This window comes from Salminus brasiliensis, chromosome 2, assembly GCF_030463535.1.
Source record: "Salminus brasiliensis chromosome 2, fSalBra1.hap2, whole genome shotgun sequence".
Lineage (NCBI taxonomy): Eukaryota > Metazoa > Chordata > Actinopteri > Characiformes > Bryconidae > Salminus > Salminus brasiliensis.
In genome coordinates, this window is record NC_132879.1 from 51,142,854 (window position 1) to 51,164,931 (window position 22,078).

Sequence of the window (22,078 nt, forward strand, 5' to 3'; positions counted from 1 at the left end):
AAAGCATACGGGTGAAAGGGTAACTGTTTTAATACAGAATGCACTAAATAAAGCAAATGCATTCCTCTGTGTTATTCATGCTCTTTCCCGTTTCTCCTCCGTCCCTTTTGTCCATGCTTTGGACTGACACGTTCAAGGAGGTTCTGTCTTCTCCATCAGGAGTGCGTGGTTCAAAGAGCAGGAACTTGGAGCTCCCCTTTCCGTGTCGTACGCTTTCAACTCCCCCTGTCAAAGAGCACCTCTGCCCAGCTACAAAGGCCCAGCGGTTTTCTGGGTGCTAAAGGTTGCACTACAAAGGCTCCTGATGTGACCAGGCCGAAGACCAGGAGACACATGAAAGCCCGTCTCCGTATGAGGGGGACTGGATGACATCGAGCATGATCATTGTTAATTTGAAGAGGGGACTTTGTTTGATAGGTTATACTTTCATGTCAGGAATCTACAAAGCCTTCAGCAGGAAAGGTTTTCAAAGCCCTCGAGTCTGCTCTTAAGCTGAAATTCCTCCCGCTTCTATCAGCTAAAACATGGGGCAAGAAAGATCGTCAATAGGTTGCCTAATATTTAACTGTAAAGAGGCGACAAAGTTGTAGATGGGAACTAGTTAATCAATGATCAGCCTTGTCTAGTAACTATGATAAATATATCACATGGTACTTTAGCATTAGGTTCTGTGGTTGTTCACAGGTTCTCCATAATTGGTCTAAATCAGTCATTTTTTTTAATGACTTATACAGTTTGTAGAGTACGTCCAGTGTTCTTGTTTTCCACACTTCAGAGAAGTACACTGCGACCTCATTTTTCATTAAAGCAAGAACACCGTCATGCTGCCCACCTTTACTCTGCTTCTTGAGTGAGGAACAAAACAAAACTGTGCCATTTTTAGTTTTAGTTTTTAACTGTTGAGTGTTGCCCAAACAATTACACATGCTGACTGACCTGCACCTGTTGAAATCACATGCAGATCAGAATGTAACTGTCAAGGGTATCATTAGCATTTTATTAGCATTTACGCACGATTCATGTCCTAAACATGGCGCAGAATCAACAACTGGCCAAGCAGCGTCACCTTATAATAAGACCAAGCAGTGAGTTTCATCCATGTGACCTAAAAGTGTAGCCTAGCAGTGAGACTCATAGTGTGGCCTAAAATTTTGATCTAGCAGAGTGGCATAATGAGTAGTACTAATTACAAGTGTGGCCCAAAAGTGTGACCTCATAACATGGCCCAACTATTAGTAATAATTATTATTGTGGCCTAAGAGTGTGATTTCATAGTATGGCCTATTGCTGTGACCTCAAAGCTTGGTCTAGCAGTGTGACCTCATAGACTTAAAACAGTGATCTAATTATTTTAATAATAATTAGTATTGCCTATTAGTGTGACCAGATAGCCTGGCCTAGCAGTGTGACCAGACAGCCTGGCCTAGCAGTGTGACCAGACAGTCTGGCCTAGCAGCGTGGCCTAATTATTAACAATAATTATTAGTGTAGCCTAAGAGTGTGACCTGGTGTCTTGGCCAAGCAGTGTGACCAGATAGCTTGTCCTAGCAATGTGCGCTAACACAGTGGTCTACTTCTTAGTAGTGTGGCCAAAGGGTGTGACCTCATAGTGTGGCCTAGCAGAGTGGCCTAATTATTAGTAATAATTATTAGTGTGGCCTAAGAGTGTTACCTCATTGTCTTACCTCATAGTTTGGCCTAGCAGTGCGACCCAACAATGTGGCCTCCGTTTTCTATCTGCTCCATTCCAATAGTGGTGGTCTGTATCATTATCAGTGCAAACCGTGAACACAGTTGCAGGTCATGCTGACGAAAGTACAATGTGAGGGACGCCGTGAGCTTTGCCTGCAATGTGAAATAATGAAGTAACGTGCTTTTCTCCCTCTCTTTTCTCTCCACGTGGAAAGTTAGGAAGTGGCAGTGGCAGCAGCAGCGGTGGCGGCAGAGGCCCCACTCAGGAGTCCCAGGAAACAGACAGACAGTCTGGCGTATCGATGTCTCATTGATTCGGGCTTTGTGTCTGAGAATCACTCTCGCCCTTATCTCCATGCTCGCCACTTAATATTGTTGAGGGGCTCCGATGCCTCTCGCCAAGCATCAGACTCTCTCAGCCACTTCAGGGCAAACGATGGGGAAGGTGCTTACACTGGGGTGGGTTCAGTTGCCTGAAGAAAGAGTGGGCAGTAAGAAGTGGCTGAGAGAGTGAGAGAGAGCGAGAGAGAGAGAGCATGAAGCTCAGTGGAAATCCATGGGCCTGAAAATCCTGCATAGGAGGGAGGGCCTTTTTAACACTTCCTACATCCGGCCCAGCGTGAAATGAGACCACTGCTTGTTGGGTATTCATCACCAGCCTCAAACCACCTTTGTGCACGCACACGTACACACTCGCTCACACACACACACACGCGCACGCACACACATACATATATCCCTCCCTCTTTCTCCCAGCTTGCTTTTCATCTGCCGGTCCACAAGATGAGGAGATGCGCTAATTGGTCCTGGGGGAGATTGGCAGGCCAAGGCATTCACGACAAGGCACTCTCACTCACTTTCTCTCTCTCTCTCTCTCTCTCTTTCTCGCTCTTTCTGTAGCTGTCTCTCTTTTGTTACACATGGGCATTCTCCCTCGGGACAAACAACAGGGAAGAAAGGACCTCCACTCCACAAGTAGCGAACGAGAAGAAAGATGGAGAGAACTGACGGAGGGCACGCTCCACCTTTCCAATTAGTGCCAAGAGCAGGTCGATACTCCCGCTTAATGCTCTCGTCTGAGATTATGCCATGCAAAGACAAACTGATCTTGCATCACTTTCATTGATTATAGAGGAGCGGAAATGCTTGAAACTGCCGTGTTTCAACTTACCTCCTTCCAGCCCTTATTTACTTCCCTCTCTCTTTCCATCATAGCAAAGAGAGAGAAAGAGAGAGAGAGAGAGAGAGAGAGAGAGAGAGAGAGAGAGAGAGAGAGAGAGAAAGAGAGAGAGGGAGCGCTAGAGAGAGAGGGAGAGAGGGTTAGATGAAAGGAATAGCAGATCACAGACTCTAACCTGGAGCCAGCAGCCTGGTCTTTCGGCCCTTGAGCAGTTTCTGGACCCTGCGCAGCTGCAGGTGGTTCTCATGGCTGCGGGCGTTGTCCTGAATCCGCTGGGCGACCTCAGAGACGGCCCTCACCGCCCCTGCAGCAGCACGACACACAACAGCACAGCACAGATGAAACAGCTATCCAAACCACCCTGCAAACACTGGGAACTTGGAGAAACACAGGCAAACGTGAGGAGTTTCTTCATAGCATCAGTGAGATTACTGAAATAAATACAATGAGGTCTTTCAGTATTTAGACAGTGACACAGTTTGTCGTCATTTTAGCTCTGTACTCCACACTGGATTTGCAGTTGCCATTTGCAGGAAATGCAGAAACACAGTGCTGTATATACATACAGAGGCATGCAGAAGTTTGGCCACCCCAGGCCACACCTGTTACTGTAAATAGTTAAAGAAGCATTATGTGAGAATTGGTATTTCTTGCTCTTGAGCTCCCCCTGCAGATGGAAAGTGTAATTCATGCTTTAAGACACCTTACAAGACACGTTTTTCACATCGAAGAAAAGAAAAAAAAAAAAAAAAAAAAAAGCATGTAGACTGAGGCAGCAGAAAAAGAATGCAGGATTTCACACAAAAATGACTCGTTTTACTTATCAAAGTCCTTAAAAGCAAGTCCGTTCACTCTGTCGTCATCTTTGCAATCCCACCAGTCAGTTATTTCCAGTCACATAAAACAGGCTTCTAGCTTTTTGAACGGGGAGAGACCAAACTACTGGAAACTGAAGGTCAAGTGACCATTTCCTCCGCTTACAGTAAAAGCAGCAAGCTGATTGGCTCATTTTGCTGAAAGGCAAGACTTTATTCATAAACAGACGCCATGTTCCCTATTACAGGTTAGTGGAGCATCAACATGACTTCGAAGCTGCTATTTTAAGGTTAAAAAGCTACATAATGTTGCTTTAATGGAGTAGAAGATCAACCTATCTCCAAAAAGGCATTAAGTTAAAAATAAAACATTATTTTTAACATTTCATGCAAGCTTAGCATGTGTTCTAGCAAGGTCTCAGATCTCAATTTGCTTGTTAAGGCTATGATGTGTCAGGTGGTCAGGTGACGCAAAATCCAAAGCTTTATAACTACCCTGACTCCTCAAATATTTTCTTCCAACATTTACCAGCTCTGGGCTCCTCTAAGCAGCCACCTAACACCCTGCAAAAAGCAAATTATCAATGGCCACATAGGAGAAGAAATTAGTTAACAGGAGAGGTTGAGATCAAGACGGTCTGGAAGACCAAGATCACTTTGGGAGGACAGCTTACCACCAATAACCAACAATTCATTGCACAAGATCTTTGCATAGCTAGTCTAGTCCCTGCAGAGAAGTTCTGCCAATAGGAATAGGACTCTGGAGCAGATGAACCTATTGAACCTGATTGGCACCAAGCCTAATGCCAGGTGTGGGTTAGAGGGATATAAAGCCCCCCAGCATTGACTGAGCTGGGGATTAGGGTAGGGTTTTGATCATCCAACATTCTGACCTCACTAACTTTTGCTCTTGTTGCTGAATGCAATAAGATCCTCACAGCAATGCTGTGCTCCAACAAAAGCAGGATCAACAGTTAAGTCCCTTGATTTCAGCAGAAACAATAAATAAGAAGGTGTCCCGAAACTTTTGACCACATAGTGTAGTTCGACTAGTGCGAAAGTCCTCAGACCGTTACTCCACACACCAGAGACCAAACATAAGGCCTACGGTTGATTCAATATGTGGCGCTTACTGTTGTCTCTGCCAAAGAAGAGTTCCAGTAAAGCAGGTCTTTGTAACACTAAAATAATAAAATAAGCATAGGAACGATGCCTAGTGTATATATATTCGGGATATGCTCAAAACATTAGGCTGCAAGTGCCAAAACTCCCTGGACCATCGTTGTTGGTACTAGCGAGAGCACACTGGTGAGTTAAATAATAGAGAACGCTCTGGCATATCAGCCAGACACAGAAGTAGGTGAGTGAATCAATAATACTTTCAAATATGAATTAAAACCCCTTTACATCAACAAATCAAAACCTCCCTCCAAGATATACAAATGTGTCAAAGGCAACCAGAAAGCAGAAACACACTACCATAACCTCAGCAGGTTTATCACAAGATCCAGAATCCAATGGTAAGCGCCAAGAGACCAGGTTACAGATTGTACTGCATGAAATAACCCGTAGAGTTGTGGGACAAAGTCTTACGAGCAAAAGTTGTTGAAGACTCCCCTGTACCAAACTGACAGAGAAAAACAAACTAACTTTCCCACAGAAGAGAAAAAAAAAACACATTGTGACTGAATCCACATTAATGACTGAATGACTTCCCAAGCAATTGTGGCCCTTGAGCAGTTTCTACTGATCTGCTCGTCATGAAACTTTCACACAACATAAAGGGCAGCGAGGGTTTTCAAACATACAGTACATCTGCACACCAAGCCGGCTCTAGAGGCAACCGCAGGATAAATTCTGGAGAAGTATCTGCCAAGATCCATCCAAACGTCTTAAAACTCAACGGACAGCGCTTCACCTTACTGCAGCGCAATGACCTTGAATATACCAACGAAGCAACGGTGGGATTTTTCAGGGCCAAAAACTGGAATGTTCTTCACTGGCCAAATCAATCATCAATCATCAACCATCGCATCGCTTATATGTCCTAGAAAGCTTCTGTTGCAGTAACTCTCTCTAGACAGCTTGATTGCATTCAGTGATGACCACCACCACACCTCATCCCAAAAGTATTGGATGAAGCACCCTCAATCCACTACACTGTGTCTGACCTCACAAATGCTCTCATAGATGAATGTGCAAAACTTCCCATAGACACACTCCAAGATCTTTTAGAAAGCCTTCCCAGAAGCTGAAAGGGGGGGGGGGGGCTCAATATTATGCCTAGGAGTGTAGAATGGGAAGTCATACAAGCTTAAGGAGGTTTTAATATGTAGGTGTCCCAATACTTTTGCCCATATAGTATGTATCAAGCATTTACAATGATGTTGCACATGCATAAACATCATATGGCAGCACATACTGTACAGACTGAATAACTGTGCCTAACCCTCGCTGGTTTGTTTTAGGGACCCCATCACCATGTTTGATTTTGCCATCAACCCCCTAGAGACAGATGACCCAGCGAGAGAGAATTAACACATTCAGACTCAACTGATTGAGTTGGATCTGCCGCAGTGGGGTGTGTGTACATGGCTGCGTCTCCCTTAATTAGATGGAGCGTGCGCACACACCCTGTTACAGGCTGTTATTCTACCCTAAAAAAAAGAAAAAAGCATGAGGCCACGGGCGAGACAAGAAACGCTCTGCTAATTGACGATACGTCTTACCACAGTCGAGCCCAGTATTAATCAATGGAGCATTCATTTGATCATTTGGTCAGTACCCAACCAGCAGTGACAATACGGTTCATGAAGTTATCTATAGTTACTCATTAGTCTGACGGCATTAAGAACAAAGACCAAACTGTTGCCTAATGAGAAATACACTAGTGTTTGTGTGCCAGGTAGCTTATGTTTTCTTCACGATTTACGATATTTCCCTGTCGCCAACACCTTTCAGGGTCTCACCAGCTTTGACTAGGGTGTATGTACATTCTGAGCGTGTAAATATGATGAGTCAAGACTCAACACCAGAATTGGCCTCATTTCCAGCCCTGTTTAGGTCATACCAGATTTATTTTTACAGAAGGACCCAACAGTGTTTGAGGTTCCCAGTTTGTTACTTCCATCTATTCACTCATGCCATGGAAACTGCAGTATAACATCCCAAGGACCCTTCAAGCATCTTAAATACTACACTTTAGACAAAGTACAAAATAATTCCAGCATTATTTAATATTATCATATTGTAGGTATGTAAAACTCCAGACTTCTATGGACTTCTGTTACAGGCTGTTATTCTACCCTTGAAAACAAACAAAGCGACGGGTGAGACAAGAGCCTCTCAGCTAATTGACAATAAGCCTTACTACAGTCGAGCACATGATCAGAATCAATGGAGAACTTATTTGATCACTGGAGTTCAGATCACTTCACTTAGATTAGAGAACACCCCTTTAAATACCGCAGTGCAGATGTTATATGGAGAAAACATGGTTCATGAAGCTATTAATAAGTTATTAACCAGTTAGGGCTCACTGCGTTGAGTACCAAACTGTGTATCGATCCTCCCAGTAGCTAGTTTCTTTTTTTCCCCACTGCGATTTACAGCACTCTCTCGTTGCCATCTCGTGCTTCACCGTTTCACCACTTTTGACTAGGGCTTTCACTAGTGGGCTGGGTGTATGTACATTTAGGGGGTGTAAATATAATGGGGGTTTTGGAACAGGCCTGTTTTACAGCCCTGTTTTTGGTGTATGCCAGATTGCACGTCAGTGACCGGATGCTTTTTCCATGTACTGAACTCTCGTTATTCATCTATGCCAAGTTACCAAAATACCGGTTCACTGTATTGGACATCGCAGGGTGCCTTCAAGCATCTGAAATGCTACACTTTAGACAAAGAATGAATTGCAAACGTAACTCGGTCCTGCAGATTTCTCCTGTACAACATCCGGAGAATTCAACCCTTCCTCTCTAGAGAGGCCACCCAGGTGCTTGTTCAGTCTCTCGTCACTTCCAGACTTGACTACTGCAACTCTCTTCTGGCTGGTCTCCCTCTGCGCACCATCGGACCCCTGCAACTCATCCAGAATGCAGCGGCACGGGTCGTCTTCAACGTCCCTAAATTCAGCCATGTCACTCCACTGCTGCGTTCTCTTCACTGGCTTCCTGTAGCTGCTTCCCGCATCAGATTCAAAACCCTGACGCTGGCCTACAAAGCCAAGAACGGACCAGCCCCTCCGTACTTGATGGCAATGGTCAAAAGCCGATCCGCACCAAGAGCCCTTCGCGCTTCAAGTACGGCTCGGCTCGACCCGCCATCTCTCAAAATCCGTGGAAGACAAGCGTCCAGGCTTTTTTCTGTCCTGCACCAAAGTGGTGGAACGAGCTTCCCCTGGGTGTCCGAACGGCCGAGTCGCTCGCTGTCTTCAAACGCAGACTGAAGACCCACCTCTTCCGAGAGTACTTGAGCGAATAGCAGAGTACTATGGTCACCTTATTGTCTTGTGTTTAGTAGTGTCTAGGCTTAGAGGTATCTTTGAACTATTAGTCTATTCTAACTAGCTAAGGCTTTTCTTGGGTAAATAGCAAAGCACTTTGTAAGTCGCTCTGGATAAGAGCGTCTGCTAAATGCCATAAATGTAAATGTAATTAAAGTGGATTTTGAATAATACTGTACATACGCAATGCCATCTCGACTTCTATGGGTTAATCAAAGCAGCCTATTCCACTCTGCTATCTGACAATAAGCACAATATCAGAATCAATGGAGAATGCATCTGATCACTGAAGTTCACAACCCCTGGGCCACAGTGGGGCCACAAACTCACGACCCCTGGGCCACAGTGGCTTGTTACATCTTACTGCTGGGCCGCGTATGACTATGTTTAGGACCAATTTATTCGAAGTAGATAATTTTTTGGCTGTGTAAATATAACAGGACCTTGAAATTGGACCTTGTTCTGTTTTGGTCATGCGGGATTTCTTTCTTTGGAAAGAGGAAACAACAGAGTTCACAGAGGCTCACTGTAGTACTCACTGTATGGACCCATTGTAGCTATTCAACTACGACAAGAAAAACGGCCACAGGTGAGATTGGGGGGCCAAGACAAATCCACTACCTGACAATGAGAACACCTCCTTATATATTTCAGCACCCAACCAGCAGCAGATCTGGTACAGTGGCGACGCGGTTCAGGACGTTTTATTAATACGTTATTAACTAGTGTGCGTTAACTGCGCTGAGAACAAACACTAAACTGTTGCGTAACCCAACAATATACAGAGGCTCCAACTAGCTAATTTCTTCACTGTGCAACATGTAAGCCAAATGGCTAATTACTGCGCGGCGAGAGCATTCACTGGCGCACACACACACACACACACACACACACAGTACGGCAGTCAAAAACAACAATAAACAGATGGAAACTCGGCTCTGTGGTCTGCTTGTAGAGACACGTTGCAGGCCCCTGAAATGTGGTGCTTGGGGCGGTTTCTCCATAATAAAATAATCGCAGCCTAATTGGGTCACTTATCTTTAGAGGAATTACAGCACAAACCAAAAGACGGTGCCTGTTTGCGGCCTTCGCAACATCTCCTCTGCCCCCCTCGGCACCTCCCCTCAACCCCACCCCCCCGCCGCCTCGCTTTTAAGAAAACCCGCTCTGTAATTGTGTTTCAACAGAGCCGTGTCTGACGCATTAATAATACAAACCAGCTCATTTCACATTCCGCAGACACTTTCTCCCCATCTTTTTCCTTTAATATTATCCATCCAGTTTGTTTAAAGAGAACTTGGTCGCAGGAGCTCTCGAGCGCTAACTTTTTTTTAATTAACCTTTGACAGTGGCGTCCGTGTGTGTGAGGGGGGTAGTGGTGGTTGGTGACTGAGAGGCATGCAGAAGTACGCGCCGAAACAGTGCTTTAAATATATGATGGATGAGGAGTGTGAAGTGTAGCAATTACCACAATTAAAGCTGCGTCATTTCAAACGGAACATCAACAGGGAGCAGAGAGGGGGGGAAAAAAAAGAAAAGGAAAAAAAGAAATAATAAACTCTCCACAACAAGAGGGAACAGGAAAACAACAAAGCCTACTGTGATTCTCACTGCTAGTTTGCTTAATCAGATACAGCGTGATTTGTCTGGGGTTGTTTTTAAATAATTCCCTTTACAATATACCCAGGCTGGGTGCGGAAACTTAAGGAAAGCGAGAGGGAGCTGGGGAAGAAGAAGCAAAAAAAAAAAAAAAAGCTTCTCTAATGAGAAGAGGAAAAGCTGGTGGAGGGGCAAATTTGGATATGTACCTTCATCTTAGAATCAGGGGCTGTTTTAATTTGTAAGCAAAAGCAGCATGCAACCAATGAGATTTTAATTGATACACATAAATAATTCCTTGTGTACACTGCCGCTTAAGTTGGATTTGCTGTTTATTTGACGATAGAAATTAGTCATTATCGGGGCTTCTGTTGATGTTGGAGATGTTATTTATTTATATTTTCGTACGCTTGATATCCTCTGATCTGGTCCCAATTAATTATGTCAAAATCCACACAGGGAATTTAGACTCACGTTAAGCTTCGCCGTACTTTCATCCTCGGCGAGCCGAGCAGGGCTGTGACAATAATCGCAAATGAACGATGAAAGGAAAGCCCAAAGTTGCTCTGTTTGTCACCCTAACAAAGACAAGGGAAGTAAAAAAAAAAAAAACTTCTTCAGAGGCAGATTTGTTTTGCCACCACACACACGCCACTTTTGGCACCTTTTTTTTTTCCTCCCCCCTTTCCCCACCACCTCCAACGGGCCAAGGTATCCTTGCTTACCGGTGCAAAAGCACCCTGAGATCACACAAACACTGAGCGATCGTTTGAGGTTTCTAGAAAACTGACAAACAAGAATGGAAGGTAAATTTGACATGCATAACAAGTGTGGCTTTGGGTGAGCGCAATTGTGTGGCTTGATACAGATCTCAACAATGAAATACCAAAAAATAAAAAAAATAAAAAAATAAAAATAAAAAAAAAATCCAGGCTGGCTGAACCCATCAACATTTTTGTCACCGAGCGCTAACAGGATAAAGGAGCGTTTGTAGAGCTGCGAGACGGCGGAAGCTCTTACTTGAAAGCTGTTGGAACTCTGGGTTGTCTGGACTGGTGTTCTCTGTCAAGTCCCTCAAGAAAAGCTTGTACCTGGGGGAGAAAAAAAAATACACAAGAAAAACAATAAAAATCCACAAATAAACAAGTTAAACAATGGCTTATTGCAACATGTCTAAAAATACATCCAGAAGAAAGAAAGGAGAAACGCTGAGAGGCAGTCAGAGTGAAGTCAAGGTGAAGAGGTTGGACAGGCGGCATCAGCGCATGATGAGATTATTCACACTAAGAGATCATCGGGTCACAAACAAACGGGTTTCACTCTTCGGGGTGACGAATAAAGAGCTATTCAATTTACGATTGTGAGTCAGTAAACAGCTCGGAAGCACTGCTTTGCTTGTACTCACAGCGAGTGAACAGCGAACTGGGAGTTCGGCTTTATTCCACTGTATGGCTACAGCTGACAGGGAGGACAAACAACGGGAAAAGAAATCAGGGGGAAAAGACCGACAGAACGAGGGAACCAGAAAGAGGACGAGAATATATTTCCTGTCGCCCACCGCACATAAACAAGTGAATGAATTTGATGGGGTCAAGCCCTGCGCATTCAGGAAAAATTAAATATTGATTATTGTGCTATCGCTGCCTTGTTCAAAGGCAGGGAAAGAAAAAAAAGAAAGGTTATTAATGGCTGGCCAAATCAAGGGCCCCATTAAGGAAATGACCCCTATCGCAAGGTGAGGCCAAATTGAGAGGGAGAGAAATTTGGGGGGCAATTCATTTCGCGGTTTCAGAGGCAGAGATAAAGACAGAGTGAGCCTTAATACCGGAGATTACAGCTCACTTAAATAGAACTCCAACATCTAAAGACATCAAAGGCCTCTCTCAATTGAGACGGCACTTAGAAAAGTTAGACGCCTTGGTGATGTCAGTGCTGACTGTTTGATTCTCCATCGGCTTTGGCACTTTGATTTTCAAGAGATTTCAACTTAAGAGAAGCGGGTCTTCAGCAATGCAGATGCAGCGTCTTTGCCTCTATAGAAGGTTTGTAGAAGGCAGAAGACTGTTCGAAAACGGCCCTCAGTCTGTATTTAGGTCTGGGTTGGCCAATACACTTGATTCTTGATAAATCTGACATCAAACTTTATGCTCGGATGAACTTTTTTTTCTGGGCAGTTTTAGCACTCTCGTGTAAACAGAGAAGTTTTCAGAAAAGAAGATAAAGACTGAGAAAATCCATGTTTCTAAATTATAATAATAATAATTATCTGGATAAGTGTGGACAGGGCCTTAGAAGCTAGATAGCTAGCCTCACTGCAGACTAGTCAGAGGGCCCCTGCTAGGTTAAAATCTAACATCACACTTTATGCCAAGATAAACTGTTTTTGGGCAGTTTTTGCACTCTTGTGTAAACAGATTTTTTTTTTTTAGAAAGGAAGCTAAAGACGGAGAAAGCCTCGTTTCAAAAACATCTGGATGAATGTGGACGGGGCCTTAGAAGCTAGATAGCTAGCCTTACCGCAGACTGGTCAGAGTGCCAGCAAACTTAAAAGAAGCTTCAGCAATTCAAACGCAGTGCGTTCTCTAGAAATTAGTTAGAAGTCTGTTGGCTTCACTCGCTATTTAGGTCTGTGTTGGCTGTTACACTTGTTTCTTGGTTAATTCTGGCTTTAAAAGCTGGTTAGCTAGTAACTAGCAAGTCTTATCGATATGTGAGGGAACTGATCTGCTAGGACACTTTGTATTTAGTTCTGTTTTGGCTGTCAGACTTGTTTCTTGATGAAAAAAATTTTTTTCACATCTGAACAAGTGTGGCAAGACCTTCAAGCTAGCAACTGACAAGCCTCATCGATATGCGCGGGCCAAGAAGGCTATCCTGCATTGTCCGAACTGACCGAAAGCTTACTGTGACACAAACCACAGAAATTTCACTCTGTATATAGGTCCTTTTTGGCTGTTACACTTTATGAACCTGACGTTAAACTTTGTGAGGGGTTAAAGGTGCACGTATTCGTCACTGTACAGTGTGGACTGTACAGCGAAATGTGTCCTCCGCATTTAACCCATCTGGTAGTGAACACACTCACACACACACACACGTGTTAGGGGCAGTGAGTACACACACACACCCAGAGCGGTGGGCAGCCAACTCCAGCGCCTGGGGAGCAGAGAGGGTAAAGGGCCTTGCTCAAGGGCCCAACAGTGGCAGCTTGCCGAGCCCGGGAATCGAACCCACAACCCTGTTATCGATATCCCGGCGCTCTAACCGCTGAGCCACCACTGCCCCTGAAAGTTAGCGCCCCCTGCTGGGATGGCATGCTCAGGTGAGCACCTTTTCTGGGCAATTTTTGCGTTCTCGTGTAGATGGGGGATTTTAAGAAAGACTGCTAGAGACAGCAATAAGTGTCAAGGTAACTGTTGCAAGGCCTTAGAAGCTAGTTAGCTACTAACCAAACCACAGAAGGCTTACTGTGGCTACAGTGGTTACAGGAGGATGTGTAGCTACAGACTGGCTAAGGTGTCAGGTCTTCAGCAATGCAGATGCAGCGGTTCACTTCTCTTTTGGCGAGTGTCACTCAATCCCTCAGGACGTAAAAGTTGGGCTTAAACACTCCGGTTCTGTGAAAGCGGTTGAGAAGGCCCTTTCCTAATTGGACGAGGGTGATGAGAGGAATAATGTACCCCTCTGCTCCCCGCGGCCATGTCGGAATAATGTAAACAACGGTGGCAGCAGCCTCCACGACTCCGTGTCAACCGTCAACCTGGTGATGAGCGCAAAAGGGAGGCGAGGGGAGGGAGGGGAGGGGAGGGAGAGAAGGGGAAAGTAAAAAAAAAAAAAAAAAAAAAAAAGCACACTTTAAACTCTGGTTCTGAAGAGCAGTTTTAGGGGGCTGAGACTTCAAGGCCTTAGAAAGCGAGTGAGTGAAAAAGAGAGAGAGAGAGAGAGTGTGACTACAATAAGCCCTTCAACATTCTCACTCACTCTCGCGCTCTCAGAGCAAGGAGAGCGAGGAGTTGAGTTGATACTGCCGGAGTGTGTACAGTTTCCTGCTGAAGTCAAGAGTGCATGATGTGTATTTATTCACAACAGTGACTGGAGGATAGCAGTGCAAAGCTTTCCACTTTAACAGCCAGCGGAGCAAAATCCCACATTGTGCACACTAATTTATTGAGGTATTAATATGTGATGATGCACTCTGCACATGTGCTTCTCACACAGATTTGCCGCATTCCTCATGAATTCCCCTGCATCTTGACTAGAATCTCAAAAAGACTTAAAAAAAAAGAATAATAAATAAATAAATAAATAAATAAACCATAAGAGAGTAAAAACAAAAACACAGATGCGAGTGACATCTGTTAAGAACTTGTAAAACATCTCACAACTGAGATGAACCAGAAATGCTACCTGCAGAGAAATCTAGGATCAGTATGTTCCACATGTAACTGCTGTACATTCCGGCTGCTGGGAAACAAGCTCAGCCACCTGAATATTTTCTAGCGAGACACCTTTTTGGTCAGATGTACCAAGTCCTTTGTTAGATTTTTAAAAACCCAGCCGTTTCTTTGTCGTTTTCTTTGGACACTCGTTTACACAAATATAAAATAACAGCTTGAGGCCGGCACTGTGGCCCAGGGGTCACGAGTTTGAATCCCGAGCCATGTTGCTTTGCCATCAGCGTCAGGAATCCGAGAGGGTACAATTGGCGGTGCTCTCTCAGAGTGGGTACATGACTCTCTCTCCCCTCATCACTAATGTTGGCTGGGGACCCGGCAGTTTCCTCAGAGCACAGGCTGCCTTTGTGTTCATCAGTACCTTCTAGTATCGGGCACATTGCTAGTGCTAGGGGGAGTTAGAACGGGTGTGTTAACTGGCGGGACCACATTTGGAGAAGGGGGAAATAATAAAAACACCACCACCACCACCACTGAGAGGGAGAGGAGCAAGAAATACCAATATTCCATAATACGGCTTTAAATTAGTGGTGACTAATGAGTTTACGTTTTCTTTACACTGAGACAAAACGTTGTTGTTGTTGGAGAACATGCTTCAGCTTGACATTGTATTTAGGTCGGTTTTGGTTGTTATGCAGCTTCTTGATGAATTTGACATAAAGTCTTGTGAGAAGTTAGTGCCCCTGCTGGGCTGTCATGCTCATGCAAGCTTTATAGGGCAGTCTTTGCGTTCTCGTGTAGACAAACCCAGTTAATACCCAAACACTATGATGTTTTGTTTTCCAAGGGTTGTACTACTGTTGTATGTATTTAAAGGCAATTGAACCTGGCTAGCTAGCTAGCTTATAGTGTTGAAAATTGCCAACCGGTTCCACTAGTTCAATGGAGTTAAAGTTAATTGATTATTGTTATGTTTGTTGTTTGTATTGTTATAGGTTTTAGCAGCCTGAGAAGGTCATTTACAAATGTGAGTGGTTGGCATTGACAGGGGTGAACATCATATCAGTTTTCTGGATAAACTATATCTTTACCACCAGCTATTTGTCCTAAGCATGAGAATGACGTCACGCTAACATTAGCCACTACAGCCGCACAGGCGAAACACTAGGAGGATTAGCTGCAGTTGATGGTTATTTTTGTAATGCTGCTGATTTTGTTGGGCCATTAAAGGGCTATGCTAGAAGCAAGGCACTGGAAATATGTCTCCAGGATTGTCTTACCAGTACAAAACCAACTCACGGCAGCTTTTTGAGTTTTTGAACAACATTCACACTCACTACTAGGGCCCTTTAAATTGGATCTGGATAGGATACAGTGCAGGATGAGCCTTGCTCATGTACACTAGGTGTACTCTCAGGGTTCAATAGTATTTTTGTATTTTTCAAACACAGACAATAAAGTTAATGGGGCTTTGAGGTGTGACCTGAGGTACACCCAAACACGGACTGATCTGAATTTATGGCCTAGGCAAAGACGGTCCTTTCCTCATATTGCTGAAAAGCCAATACGGGATGTGACGCCTTGTGACAGCGAGCCGTGGTCCACTAGAGAGGAGGACAGGAGGTCACCTGCCAGGAGAAGACCTCTGCTGCCATCTGAAAAGTAGTTTTGCTAAGCGGTAACTCTCTTAATCTATCCATTCAGGGGGGGCACTGTGACCTTGGAGTGCATTGACAACTGACATTGATTTCCGCTGCGAGTGTCTCTCTCTTTCTCTCTCTCTCTCTCTCCTCTTCTCTCTCCCTCGCGCTCTCTTCATCAGATGGAGACAGGGCCAGTCCTCCTCCATTTGCAGTCTGAGATGGCCTCGGCAGACACACAGGTGCCATAGTGGCTTTTAAGAGAGACACACACACACACACACAAAAAAAAAAGCAAAGCCACAGCCCACATTCAGACTTCATACTGACTATGGCAGCAGACATGGGATGGGAAGAGTGATGCTGTCGGGTAGGATGACAAGTACAGGCTTGAGAAAAAGTGCCTGCATGTCACCAGATGGCCTTTTCTTAGCTCTCCAAGTTCACATTGAGTCATGGAACAATTTTGGTGCCATGATCCCTTTACAGTAAGATTATTAAGCTGACAGAACACAGAACAAAGCCTTCTGCAGGCCTACAAACCGTCTAAATGAACCGTAACAGAACAGGCAAGTCCTACTGAATGCAAAAGGTGGGGGGGAGGGTAGCAGGGAGAAGGAAAAATCCTGTATTACTCATTAGGAATCAAAGGAAAACCAAACAAGACCCAATTAAGCCTCCGTCTATTAAGAGGCACTTAAAAAAGAGAAATAATCTCACTTCTTTTTCTTCTTGTCTCATGTTGTAGTAACAAACACATTACAGGCATTATCAGCCACGAATGCCCTTATTAGGGTTGGGAGGGAAGGAAGGGAGGGGTGGTGGGGGTGTGGAGGGGGGATCTGGGCAAGGGAAATCTAATTAAAGAAGCAGCATAACAAAAAAGGGAACGGCCTAATGAGCATTATTAAAGCACATTCCAAATAATGTCGATGGAACTTGCTCGTTTAGCCACCCTGTCCCACTCATTAGCACCAAAGCAAAGAGAAGATAACGAGACAATAACATAATCTGAGCCATATTTATAACAGTTCAGATATTCTAATGAAGAGGCACGCCGTGTTAGAAAGCACGGCTGGCCTAGTTACCAACACAGACGCCCCACCACACTAATGCCTTTGTAATATGCAGATGAAATGAGCTTCATGTTTTTATTCCCCCTCATCTTCTTCTCCCCACAGCCCCCACCACCACCACCATTTCACACCACCCATCATGCCCCCAGCAGACGTGGGTCATTCTGTACTTACACACACGTCAGCGCAGAAGAAGAGAGAGGAAATATCTGTCTAATTATTTTCCTTTAAATACGCGCATTAAGGATTAAAATTCCTAATTAAGGGACAACAGAAACTGTCAGGCTCCTGCATGGGTTATTGAGCACGGCATAGGCGGTTGCATAATTACTCCGTTTTAATAGCTTCCCGAGTATGAGCAATACACTTTGAGGCAGCGAAAGACAACGGCAGCCTCGCGACTGCGCTCGCCCAACTACGGCAATTAGACGGGAATCGGAAAGGAAAACAGCATGTGCATTGTCCGACTTAAAACGGACAGCTTGTACTTTCTTTCGGACGGGAATTGTGTGGCCTAGTTTGTCTCGCTCGCTCACTCTCTCTCTGCGCTTAGTATGGATGGCCTCTGTAACCTCTCTTTATAAAAAAAAAAAGGACTAAAGAAACCAAAAAATCTTGAGAAAAGCCTTTTTTAAAAACCCTTTATATGTTAACTGTTTATTCCCATTTGTAGGTTACAGCTACCCTGGTCACAATGTGGGGGGGGGGGTCCTGTTGCGCTGACAGGACTTTAACGCATGCAGTTAGACTGTTGGGCCAATGAAATTCCACTACATAAAAAACAAAAAAAACAAAAGCAAAAAAAAGATAAAGATGTAGAACTAAATACATGAGAGTTAGCAAAATGTTTGACTAAACTACATTAAGGAGAAAAAAAAGTTCAGAGTAAGGGTTAGGTTAAGTCTAGGTTAGAATTAGGTTTAGGGGTAATAGGTTAGGTGTGGATTATGGTTAAGGTTAGAATTACCTTTAATAGGTTATGGTTAAGTTTAGGTGGAGGTGTACGTTAGGTTAAGTTTAGGTTTAGATTGAGGTGTTGGTTATGTCAAGTTTAGGTTAGAATTAGATTTAGGTATAGAAGGTTATCTTTAGGTTTCGGTTTAAGTATAGGTCATGGTTAGGTTTAGGTTTGGTTGAGGTTAAAATTATGTTTAGGTGTCTATGTTAAGCTTAGGTTAGAATTATGTTTAGGTATAGAAGGTTATCTTTACATTGAGGTTAGAATTATGTTTAGGTGTAGTAGGTTAGGTTTAGACTGAGGTATAAGAGATTAAGTTTAGGTTAGGTAAAGGTTAGAATTAGGTTTAGGTATAGAAGGTTATCTTTAGATTGAGGTTAGAATTAGGTTTAGGTATAGAAGGTTATCTTTACATTGAGGTTAGAATTAGGTTTAGGTGTAGTAGATTAAGTATAGGTTAGGTAAAGGTTAGAATTAGGTTTAGGTGTAGTAGATTACGTTTAGACTTAGGTTGAGGTGTAAGATTAAGTTTGGGTTAAGGTTAGAATTAGCTATAGGTGTACTAGGTTAAGAGTGAGGTGTAAGAGATTAAGTTTAGGTTAGAATTAGCTTAAGGTGTAGTAGATTAAGTTTAGGTTAAGGTTAGAATTAGCTTTGGGTGTAGTAGGTTAAGTTAAGACTGAGGTGTAAGAGATTAAGTTTAGGTTAGAATTAGGTTTAGTAGATTAAGTTTAGGTTAGGTAAAGGTTAGAATTAGGTTTAGGTGTAGTAGATTACGTTTAGACTTAGGTTGAGGTGTAAGATTAAGTTTAGGTTAAGGTTAGAATTAGCTATAGGTGTAGTAGGTTAAGAGTGAGGTGTAAGAGATTAAGTTTAGGTTAGAATTAGCTTTAGGTGTAATGGATTAAGTTCAGGTTTAGGTTCAGGATATACAATTTCACTGGTTGCTTTGTAACATTCTTTGTTTAAGGGTCGAACTATTTAGTACACATTGTACGAATCCTGAAAAGGTCTTTTAGTCACATATGTACGAATTCCTCTTGCGACCAGGCTGATTTTTTTTATAGAGTGAGTACACCGAAAGCTTCAGCAGTGTTTTTTTTTTCCATTAACTCAATCTGCTAAGAACCATCTCTGTAAAACAAAAGAAAACACACCTATCTGCCTCTCCCTTCAGTTTTCAAGGAAATCACAAGAAAAACAGCAAGAAATGGGAGGATAATAAGTGGATCGTTTGACTGCTTCAAAGAATGTTAATAAATCCTGCCTCCCTCTCAAGCAGCAATCATTATGAGAAGCAATCGCTACCTGAGGTCAGCATATCAAGGTCGATGATATGAAGGTAATGTTATATTTAGGGAATCAATAGCAGTGGTGAGAGCGAATGCATGAAATATAAAGCTCTTTAATGAGTCTGAAGATTCCAGTACAGTTCATTGTAGCGCTATGCTTTTCTATGTCTTAAGCTTAATCAGTCTGAAAGAACTCCCTGATCTGCAGACATCAAAGGAAGCGGACGGTCGAGGTCACCTCAGGTCTCGTCAGGTAACGCATCTGAAGACATTCCAGGCTGTTATCCGTCTCGTTGTGTGCGCTGGCTGTCGCATATCAAAGTGTAAAAGCTATTCAGGGTCTGCACTGCAACAACGCCCCAATGATAAGGCAAGCATTATTAAACACTGAGCAGATGCCTTTAAATGAGTTCAATCAGCAGCTTTTCAACTGGACTTTAAATGGAGACAAACCAGGAGAAAACCTTCTGACCTCCAGAAGTTAACACCAGTGTATGAACAGGGCCACGGAACGGCCTCGGGTCAGCGTCTACATAATGGTCTTCGTCTCCATTAGCACAAGGTGTCCCCTGCTTTTTCTGGGTAAGAAAGAGACGTAGCCGTGACCTGGTGACCCACACAGAGCCGCAAGCCTCGCTTCACAAAAGGAGGGTCAAGTTCTTGATGGATGCTTACCTACATTCATGTTGGAGAAGGAATCAGGAATACACAGAAACATGCATAATACAGCCTTGTTATACCTTGGGGGGGCTTGGTATAAAGGAGAGAGAGATGAATCTGCAGGAATCTGGAACTGTGGATGGTGCTCCATCCAATAGTTTGAGATTAGTTGGGGATGAGGTGGGGTGGTGATCATCTAACATCCTGACCTCACTAATGATCTTGTTGCTGAATGCAATCAAATCCTCACAGCAATGCTCCAAAATGCTCCAGAAAGCCTTCTTTCCTGGACCGTAGAGACTGTTACTCCAACAAAATCAGGATAAACTATTTTTTAAAACCCTTGATTTCGGAAGAAACAATGAATGAGCATGTGTCCAAATACTTTTGTCCATTTAGCGTACATGATGATTGAATATGTGAACACCTGACCGTCACACGTGTTGGAGCTTGTTGGACATGTCATTCCAAAACCATTGAGCCTTCACTCCTCTGGGATTGTTTACCCCAAAATTTTGGTTCTCTACTGATGATGGACGAGAAGGTCTGCATTACGACCAACAATCCAAGTGATCTCAAGGTTTCTTCCTCTAGCTCTTATACAGTTTCCTGCCACTGTCGCCACTGACTTTCTCAAAAGAGGCTTGGACCTGGATCTCAGTAAAGCTGCTTTGTGTAACATCATAGACAGTATATAAGAGTGGACAGTATGTCCCCGGTCACTCCCATCGCAACGTTTGAAGCCAAAAGATGGCTGAAATGGAAGCTGCCATCATCTTCTTACTTGCACAGAAGAGATGGGAGGTGAGGTTGTGTGACTGCCGAACCCCTCCTCCATTTCTTAGTGGCAAGCCCTTCGTCTGTCCCTATAATGAGAGCGAGCACAGCACACTGATCTTAATTAGAAACGGAAAAAGCAATTACCACACAATGACGGCTCGATCAAATGCACGTCCAGTTTGTAAGAACACCCATATATCATTTATTGTTTTGAAATACCTGCAGGGTCACGATATCAGACAGTCAGAATTAGCTGTCCACCACCTCTTTGCCACACCCCTTTAAATATCACCAACTAACCCTAACTGAAGAGACCCCCTGGGAGTGATTTTAGCGAGAGGGGCAGAATTGGCTGGGAAAAGTTTCCTTTCTGCTCCGTTTACTTATACAGAATTGGGCGGGATTAAAAGTTGTACTGCAGCCAGCCATCAGAGGGCATCAGAGACATTTTGGATTCAGCCGCTGTCGTCCAGTCCATTCTTATACACATGGTCCGTGGTTCTGAAAAGCGTTTTGTAAATAAATCTGAATGGATTTGAAGTGAATTTGACTGAATGTAAAGAAGCCGTTCTACTTAGACTTCTTAGTTAATTTGGAATCCTCTATAGGTTATACTTGGTTTGTTATTTCTCAATTAGATCTAACAAGAATTTGTCCTTTTAAAAACAAATGAAATGTCAAAATGATTGAACGATTTCCAACATAATCGATAATGACAGCCCTAGTATAGATGCATTAAGAACTAGACAGGGCGCCTTTCCTTTTGCTTTAACGGATGCCAATTAATGTAAGTAATGATTTTACTTCCTCGCCGACATCCTGTGCCACGTCTTAAGTAGCCGCGCACTCCAGGTGCGTCCACCGTGGCTCTCCATCATCCTCCGAGCTGATAAGTGACAACAATTTCCTCCTGAGTCGCCGCTGGAGGTGAGCCTCCTGATTATCTGCACTCACCAAGAATGGAGCCCTTCTGCTACACCACTTAAGATCATCATACAATTATGTGTCCCCGGTGTGTCCTCAGCCTGCCAGAGGAGCGAGGCAGAATCAATGGGGTGGCAATGGGAACCACAGCGATCCGGGCCTGAGAGGAGGCGGCCCGATGCAGAAGTACCGTTGAACGTGCTGATTGAGGGGACAGGGCACTGCAATTCTGAAGGAAATTAGGGGATATCTGCGTATAGAGGGGGAGGGAAAAAAAACCCAAGCACCAAGGTAATGGGTATTTATACAGAAGGCAGCCTACGTCTGCTGTGGTTAGCCGTACAACATTACTACAACAACAATACCAAAAAAGTCTCAATTCCAAACTCCACGATTCATTTCACACGACAGAAGGACAGCTAGTTCTCAGAACAGGAGAATTTCACATAGGTTTTCTACATAGGTGCACCGCAGTACAACAGATGGATGTGCCAAGGTAGAGGAAGTGCCCATATAGCACGCTACCAGACAGGGAAGACACACTGTTACAGAAGTTAGAGAAGA

At 43.8% G+C, this 22,078-nt stretch overlaps 1 protein-coding gene across 1 annotated transcript in view; it reads right to left on the reverse strand.

Moving 5' to 3' along the window:
* arhgef39 (Rho guanine nucleotide exchange factor (GEF) 39) overlaps nucleotides 1–22,078 on the reverse strand; it is a 51,227-nt gene that overhangs the window by 12,870 nt on the left and 16,279 nt on the right. Inside the window, exons 5-6 of the mRNA XM_072673962.1 lie at nucleotides 10,811–10,881; nucleotides 3,048–3,176 (exon numbers count right to left, since the gene is read on the reverse strand). Coding sequence (XP_072530063.1) covers nucleotides 3,048–3,176; nucleotides 10,811–10,881 — 200 coding nt within the window. The remainder of the gene's footprint in view (nucleotides 1–3,047; nucleotides 3,177–10,810; nucleotides 10,882–22,078) is intronic.